The sequence below is a fragment of the Sprattus sprattus genome (assembly GCF_963457725.1).
Source record: "Sprattus sprattus genome assembly, chromosome: 2".
NCBI classification, from domain to species: Eukaryota; Metazoa; Chordata; class Actinopteri; order Clupeiformes; family Clupeidae; genus Sprattus; species Sprattus sprattus.
The window spans coordinates 44,670,576-44,679,677 of NC_137921.1; the positions used below are offsets into that span (position 1 = coordinate 44,670,576).

The 9,102-nt window shown below is 41.8% G+C and overlaps 1 protein-coding gene across 1 annotated transcript; it reads right to left on the bottom strand.

The window, feature by feature from the left end:
- Positions 1–2,657: 2,657 nt before the first annotated feature.
- lpar3 (lysophosphatidic acid receptor 3) lies at positions 2,658–7,616 on the bottom strand (the record flags this gene model as incomplete). Its single annotated transcript, XM_080832878.1, has 2 exons — positions 2,658–2,977; positions 6,875–7,616. 2 exons carry the CDS (start codon positions 7,614–7,616, stop codon positions 2,658–2,660), a joined length of 1,062 nt encoding a protein of 353 aa, XP_080689004.1.
- Positions 7,617–9,102: the final 1,486 nt, after the last annotated feature.

Genomic DNA, 9,102 nt, shown 5'->3' on the forward strand with positions numbered 1-9,102 from the left:
GCTGACTTATTGCTGTGTGATATTTCAAACATGTTCAAGCAAATAGCCAGCTTGAGTGAGTTGGTTTTATTTCAGCTGGAAAAAAGGTAATGCTCTGAATAAATAGAAAGAAAATGATTCTTCAGCCCAGTGGTCTGAAAGATAAACAAGCCTAACCATATCTCATGTTTCTAACAGATCTTCAACATGCACATACACAGGGCCTATAGATATTCCAAAAGAAAGCTTCCTCACATCAGGAAAAGAAGTACTTGAAAAGTAAATTGTCAATACAAAAATCAGGATTAGTTTTTTGACTAAACTATGAGGACACATTAAATACATGTTAATATGCCATCTGCCAAAGGACTAAACAGAGTTTATGCAGAGATTATGCAGAGTTTCCAGACTTTTAGCTTTGGTTCGTACCATAAGAGTGACAGACACCCCACAGAAATAGGGCACGAGTTTACAGCATAATATGAAAACAGCCTTGAAATGATGGAAATGTAAGTAAACCGATTTACTCTTAAATATGAATTTGATCTTGGCAGCCATCAGTGTCAAGGATTCCTCAAAATAAAAATGTCTGGGTATCTGATTCAGTCCTTACTAGATCCAGTGATGACTGTGAGTGAGCAGTGAGCCAGGACAGCCCTGGACTGAAAAAATAGTTCTTGGTGGCATTCGTCACCACCCATACATCACAGAAAATAGGGCCCCGCTAATGCCCATTTCTGTTTCACACATCCGACAATACTCTCATACAAACATTATACAATAGGCAAAGTAAATTGGTTTTACAGTACTACAAGTAAATGGAGTTGCAAATTATACTCCATTCACCATTGTCTTTACAGCATGAAACAAGCAACAATGCAAGTGGAGGGCTAAGGTGCTCTCCACGGCTTGCAGTGATGTCCAAAAATGCAGGTTATAGCAGTAAACTATGACATGTCACAGCATATTGAGTCAAGGACATGTGTGACGTCATTGTGCACCGCAGAAAAAGGCAGCCAAGAATAATCACACTGATGCCATGGCAACCAAGAGTGCTCACTTTGTCCTTCAGAGTAAAACAAATTAGCTGAAGAGAGCCTCCTTCAGAAAAATGCAATTTTCTGCAACAATCTGGGGCTCAGCTCATCCTAGACGGGTCACTTTACCTTGACACAGACACTGTACATTTTCCTACAGTGGGAGGTTCAAGGATGAGTGTGTGTATAGTTCGTCTCATGGTCTGCTAAACACGCACTCTTCCTGTTTACCAGAGGCGAAGAGCCCACGTCCACAAACTCAGCTTCAGGTCATTTTGTAGTGGGACATCGCAAGCTGAAAGATTTATCACCACCATTTCATCATCTAGATAGGACATGTGTGCCATCCTGTTTATCAGAGCAGGGAACCCGGAGCCGAGGAGGCATTCTAACCCTTTCTCACAGTGGAGACGGGGACAGGCCATTACAGATAAGGCAACAACTGAACAAATTACTTTAATACACTCCATCACAGCAACTAACGACTTCCCAAGATTTTGGCCCAAAATATAGGCCTACTTGACGAGAAGATGGCCTATTTGACGAGAAGATGACGAGATATGTTAGCTTGAGATGACGAGATATGTTACTTTGAGGGTTTTATACCACCGTGATGTAAGTTAAGAAATATTTCAAACTTGTGTGTCCTGATTCCAAGCATTCTTCAGAAGCATGACGTCGGCTCCAGTCATGCTTCTAGAAGCCAATGCAGACAATTGAAATCCAGTGAATTGCAAACACAGCTATGGCACATGGCCATAATCTCAGGTGAGCTGCCACTCCCCGTGGCTACCAAGTCGCGGAAATTGAGAGATAAACGAAAATTGAACCAGAAAGCAAGAGAGAGAGCGAGAGAGATGAAAAAGAGAAGTTTGAGACGGTTGTGAAAAAGATAGAGATAAAACATAATAGTTAAGGGAGGAGCCACAAGGTGCCAGGTGGAATGTTGCCCAAGCATGCAGACACTTGAAATGCAGGAGTTACGAACACGTTCACCGGTCATGTTACACAGTACATGCATGTCTGTTATAGACAGGCAAGTATGTATATCCAGATGCTAGCATTATGTATCTAGTTAAATGCGTGTACAATTTTTTTACATGAAAGAGTTTGCGTAAGACTTGCTCGACCAGAATGAAGTTTACATTTCTCATTGTGAGGAAATAGGAAAGAATACATTTAAGTGCTCGTATATAGACACAGGATCAGTATAGTACCTTAGAACACAACCCCAAATACTTAGAAAGAAAAATATAGTACAGTACTTCATATGAATAGGCAACTGTTTGTATTAACCACATGGGGTATTTTCTGCATTCTCCAAGACTGACTTCAGGTTAGGGGATGGGGTAGAAAAAAAGGTTAAAAAAATTGAAATAAAAATTGTCTTTAAGGGGGGGGGGGGGGGGGGGGGGGGGTAATGGAGGAAGAAATGTACTTCTGCACACTTTACAATGTACTGTCACCTTTTCAGTCCATAAACACACCCAATATTTTTACAGACTTGTTCACAAACCTCCAAACTCTGTCTGTTTTGTGTGGGTGTGACGACCATGAATCTCATTGGAAAAAATGGCTGACTGGATTACTGCTCTTCCTCTCAACTGTCCTTAATGAGAGTCCGACCCAAAAGTTCCCTTCCTAGGCCTTCAGCACCTCCTGCCCGGAGTTCTTATTGTCCTCTGAGAGCCTCAAACTGTTCCCTGACTCTTGGCCTGGGCGAATGTTGGCCCTGGATGACCTCTGCCGGCGTGTGCCATTGCAGTTGCAGCGCAGGAGGTTCTTAAAGGTCGTCCACATTTCCTCGTCCTTGTAGGAGTAGATGACTGGGTTCATGACAGAGTTGAGCACGGCGAGCAGGAGCAGCCAGCGCTTAAACTTCAGCACCTCACAGCGCTCGCAGTCCAGGCCATCCAGCAGCAGCACAATGAGCCCAGGAGTCCAGCAGATAACAAACGCCCCTGAAAGAGAAAGAGAAAGAGAGAGAGAGAAAAAGACATGAACACATGCTCATTAGCCCATACACATAAACCACATAGGCACCAATGTACACACAAACACAAAGAGATATATGCCCACAATGACAGACACACAAAACAAAATCATACACATGCATATGGATGAATACATTGAGGGAAAACAAACACACACACAGACACACAATTAAATTAGCTATTTTTCAAATCTACTTTACATCAAAGTCAACAGTCCTCTAGAAGAAATAAATGGTCCTTTTAACATCTGTTCAATAATATGATTGTGTACTCAAATGGTTTCATAACTTCTAGCTATCAAGGCACATAAACTTCTGTCCAGCAGTGCCTATTTACTGTCGGCTTACAAGTGGTACGTTGCCATGTGTTGCTTAATAACTTCAGACAACTTTTTTGGAAGTGTGGCCCAGAATACTTATCCTGCTTTTACAGTTTTTCTAAGAATATGAGATGGTCCTCGGATTATTTCAGTTTGGCAGAAACACACCCAGACACCAAATCTATGCTTTTGCTTTGTGTCACTGACCATACGCCCGTATGAGTGCAAAAACTGAACTTGCTCTGACACAAACCGGAGAATCTGGAGAGATTTTGAAAGGAAGAGCGTGTCAAGGCTTGTCTGATAGGAGTCGCTCAGAGGCAGCAGAACAAAGGTAATTCTGTACCCTGACGGCGAGACGCCTGAGAACACACCCCTCGGTCTGCAACCCAAGCTGGCTAAAAAATGCAACAAACACTGAGTGAAAAGCTCCCGTTTTCATTACCATTGTGAAGCTTGAGAGAGAGGGCAAGAATGAAAAAAAAATGGCTACTCAGATTTTTACTACAAAACCCCATCAAACAGGGTTGCACTGTGGGTTTTTTTTTCTGTTGGTGCACTCCTTATTTAAGTGTACATTCATTCCCTCTAATCTTATTAAAAACATCTGGAATGGAGGGCAAGCATGTTTAGAACATATGTGAAGGTTTCAGAAGGCCTCTCTTAGTTTGTGCTCAGTTTTGCTCTCTGAAAGATGCAATGCCATTCATATGGCTCATACAAGACATCAAGCACGGCCAGCAATTAACGTGATCATCAAACCTGACTCAGGATAGCCAAGCTATATGCTTTGGTTGAGCTCTGCCACATAATGCATCTTAAATCTGTACACACACACAAATATTCAGCTGCGCGCAAGTCTAGGCTGCATACCTGTTGTGGCTTTTCAACGCAAGCATTCAAGCGATCCAAAACATGCAGGCTAGTGGGGGCAATCAAAGGGCTTTTCAGGGTGACAGGCTCTGGGTTCAGGTTCCAAACTAGATCCTACTATGCGATGATGTTCACAGTTCAGTACTTTCTGGAGCCAAGAGAGGGAACAATTTGTAAGAGTTGGAAGTGGGAAGAAGAGTCTGCTAATTATGAATGCAAATGAACATTGCTGTGTATAGTTGACCATATGCATCCTGCAGAGTCACTGTGAAATAGTGCTGTTGTTTTAAGGAAGGCTTTAAGATTGATTCAGTATATCCTGCTGCACTTCTGTTCACTTGTGTTCAGATACATCTGCTTGCCTATGACACACAGCTTTCCCATAAATCACACTGGCATGATGAAAATGAAGCTTGTCCTGCAAAAACATACAACGTCACACCTATCTTACCTCCATTTCACATCCTAGCAGGTAGCATTACAGCTGAAGTTTTATGGGGTGAAGGGACACGGGGGAAATGAGACAACACCCAATGAACCTTTTGAAACATGGAACTCTTAACTTATTGTAAAGAATAACTAGTTGAATGTATAAGTACACTGGTAATTGGGCTCATAGGTTTAGTTTTACACAGAGTTTTTTATTCTCCACACAGTGTGGTCCAACCAATCTTGCCACACCTGTCCAGTGTGCTTATAACATCTATGGGGCCCTGATGAAACATTCTGGCTACTCCAACCACACACAGCTGCTGTTTTCTCCCTGAGCTGTAAATGTCCTGTCAGAATTTTTTTTTACAGCAAAATGGCCCAAGCACTTTGGGAACATCTGCTTCCAAGGGGCTGGTTGCTTTGGCTACAAATTCTGAGCTTCCCGCAAACAGATCAGAGGCGAGGATTCCTTCGTGCTCGTTTGTATCCACTCCTCTCTTTTATCATGAGGCATAACGGTTTATCACTCGAATATGTCAAGTATGTGTGGAGGCCTATGAAGCTCGTTAGGGGTTTTTTTTAGAGGTAGGACTTTTTTCAGTATCTGCTGCCTAGTGTCCTCTGATGTATGTTGACTATATTTAAAATGAATATAGGTGGGACGAGATGAGCAAGAGCTTGTGGTAAAAGACAGTATATAACCACATCAACTTGAAAAGGAGTACAGTTTGTTGAGAGTTAAATTTGACATTGCAATATAAAGAATAAGAAATAGGATAAAAGAAGTAGGATTAAGTTGAATTGTATTCCATTGTGGTTTAGAGCAACATTTAGGCCACAGAGAATCTCAGAGACAAAAAAAAAACAGAAGCATGTTTGCTTTATAGATCTGGGTAGTCATATCAACCACACACTTCTCCAAAAATCCACAAAACTTAAACACGACTCAAGGGCTGCACGATAGTGCATCGCTAAGGAAACCACTGGGGTGTTTCTGTTCAGCTTTCAGGCAGCGTTAGCAGTGGCCTTGTGCGAGATAATTACACAGTGTTGCAGAAGACACTCTGTGTATAATAGAAGACAACTCCTCCAGTTCTTCACTCTCAGCTTATCTTACTCTGAGACACAAAGAACAATGGAAACCCAGCTGAATCAACACAAGAGCCGCCCAAAATTACACTGAAGCCAAAAACTATTTGATCATGGCACATTTCACATATTGTTCAATGGGAGCACTACCAAGATGAAAAAGGGGGAAGAAACCTAACTCTGGCTTATAGCTGATTGAAATCTGTCTTACCTGTTTGACCTGTACAACTACACTATGTAGAGGGCGGGGAGGAGGAAGACAAGGTCTGACTCTGTTTTTTGACCTAGCATATCCTGTTGTACACACACCTTTAGTGGTCTCATTATCTCTTTGAGTGTGAGCACTTGAGAGGATGAAATGTCCCATGGCACATTTTTAGTGTTAAAACAGGGGGCTGAGGCTTCGCTGCGGTGGAGAGTGGATAATGGCATCACGTCTTTCACTGCCAAGACAAACTGCATTACAGTACGACCAATTAAAGGGATAAGAGTTATTTGATTACATGAAAGGGCTATTTGTGGTCTGATGAAGGTTTTAATAGGGAACCAAGCAGATGTCAACATTTGCCACTCATCTAAATGTACCAGTGTGTCAGTGAATTCTTCTGGCAATGCATTTATTAAATAGCTGTGCTCCCAAGTTAATTTTCTTTTATATTCACTAATGCAATGCAAAGAGCCATTTTCTAGGCTTTCATGGATAAGACTGCATGTAAACCTTGCTATCTGGTTACTTGATTAAGCATGCCATCACCTATCACTTGCACAACGAGATGGCGCATAAATGAAAAGGTTCCTCAATTAGAAAATAAACAACATGCCACTTACCACTCTCTCTTATAAGGCCGATAAGCGATTTAAATAAGCTTAAAAAGCAATCTCATTAAAATCCTTACCTTTGAGTTTAGGAAATCACCAAGTTAGTGCTTTTTCAGATTAATTAGAACTTAGTGATTGCTTTCATTGTAAAATCTAATCAAAATGTGAATTCTCAATGAATCTCTAAATAGTTTGTCAATATTGTTGTGGACAGAGAAAGGGGGGTCTTCAGATGAAGCCTTCAAAGACCATATCAGTTGTGTCTTGCGTATTTGCTCAGAGCTAATGCACTCCACAACTCGGATGAAAAGACTGAAGGATCCTGAACTTACCCAGCACTGTCATCACTGTTTTAATGAGTTTGATCGGCGTCCTTTTGCGATTTATAGATCCACTGGTGTGGGGCGTCATAACCAACGTCTTCTTCATGACATAGGTGTATATCCTCACGTAAATCACCACCATGATCAGGAACACCACCAGGTTGGACACAGACCAAAAGATTAGGTAGCTCCGACTGAAGATTGGTGCCAGAGTGGAGCACAGCTCCAGACTGCAGATACAGTTCCAGCCAAGGCTGGGCACGGTCCCCATAAAGATGGAGATGGCCCACACCAACACGATCAACAGCGTCACTCGCCGCTTGGTGAGGTTGCTGTGCACCTTCCAGTTCATGACAGAGATGTAACGCTCCAGGGCTATCACCAAGAGGTTAGCCAGGGAAGCTGAGAGGCTGGTGTCCAGCAGCCCTTGCCGTATGAAGTACCCTTGCACTGTTAACTTTCTGGACGCCTGGCCTGTGTTGAACATGAGATACACATACGCAATCCCTGCTAGGAAGTCTGAGGCGGCCAAGTTGGCAAGGAGATAGTAGAAGGGGTAGTGGAAGCGCTTGTTGGTGATGACAGCCGCAATGACCATGACATTGGATACCAGAATGAAGCAACAGAATATGGAGCCCACACACTGCACCAATATGAGTTGAGTGGAGCCCCAGTTATCTTTGGTCTGATTGCTGTTGTTGTAGAAGAAGCCCATGAGTTGGCCATGGTAGCACTGGTTCTGACTGGCCATCTTGCACACTCCACTGGCTGCAAACAAAGAAAGAGACAGAGACAGAGACAGAGACAGAGAGAGAAGTAGTTTATTTGTGTTCAACAAATAAAATCACAATAACTTCTGGAAGGTTTTTTTTTCTTTTCATCTGTTGTTCATTCTCGTTGTCTACGTGAAGTCACCTGAAGCCTGCAACTTTAAATCATGCAAATCATAACGTTTAAGGGAGGGACGTAAGGCAAACACATACATATGCCCTGCGTAACTTTAGAAATTGAGACAACATACCAATACCAATGACACATTGAACAGAGATTACTTCTGTTCTAAGCATAAGCCTAGTGTTCTTGTTGCCATACATTTCTGTCATTGAGTTACCAGCACTCGGAAAACAGTTCATCTTTAAAAACACAACAATGTCAAACTCTCGATGTATCTTACACTCTTGTAAATTTGTACTGTATAAGAAAAGTGAATCTAAAGACAAGTTTACAAAGAAAGGAGAGAGTGTAGGCTAGTCGGTGGCATACCGTTCTGAATTGATAACATGAATACACTTCCATATGTAGTGTAACTCTTTTATTCACAAATAAAATATTTTCGTCCAAATTCCACAACAGTGTAGAGTAAATAAGAGCACACTTGTACACTATGTATCGGTAGCCAACTGGTAAATAACCATGGACGCTTCTCAAGTTTCGCAATGAAAATGAGAACAACCAAATAAACTTTTCGGGACTGTATACGGAGGTGAGTTACTTACCGACCGAAGGCTTGAATTAAATTCATGTGACTTCGGGCATTTCAGTTAAGAAATTATTCCCCTCGGTCAAAAGAACATGTCTGCTGAGCAGCAGCGAAGACAGCAGCAACGAGTTCAGTCACCACCTGAGTGAATGAGTCTACGAGAGACGTGAAGTTGGGCAGAGACAGACGTCTTCAGAGGGTGTGGAGAACAGCTTTAGCTTTGAAAAACAAATGGTTACGTAGGAATGTCTTACCAGTACGCACTCACGTAGTCCAGCTGAATTGGTTGAAAATATTATGTTAATTAAAAAGTAAAAACCTCTGAGAACGTGTTTTTTCCCGTGTATATTAATCTGTCGCTGTTCAACAGTTGTTGTATCCTTATAAGCAAACGTCGAGGTTGTTCATAACTGGTATGCAGCCTGTGGCAGGTGCTCTCGTAAGGTGAGTATAGAGACATGCAAGGACATCATGAGCCTGCCCTGTAACTGTGTGGCAATTACAGGGTTGCGCAATTTGTAACTGAGCTAGCCTTATCATAAAACTATCACGAAACATGGTAGACATATTAGTAATTAATCTTACGCAATGTTTACTTTTACATTCCGTTTCTTGATTTGTTATTTATGTGTCACTTCCACGTCCCTGTAAAACATGCTAGTTTAATTGATTATCACCAGCCCTATATTGGGTAATAATAAATTATATCCAATATCCTATTTTATGGTTTGTGACAGATCTTAGTTCAGTTTCGGTT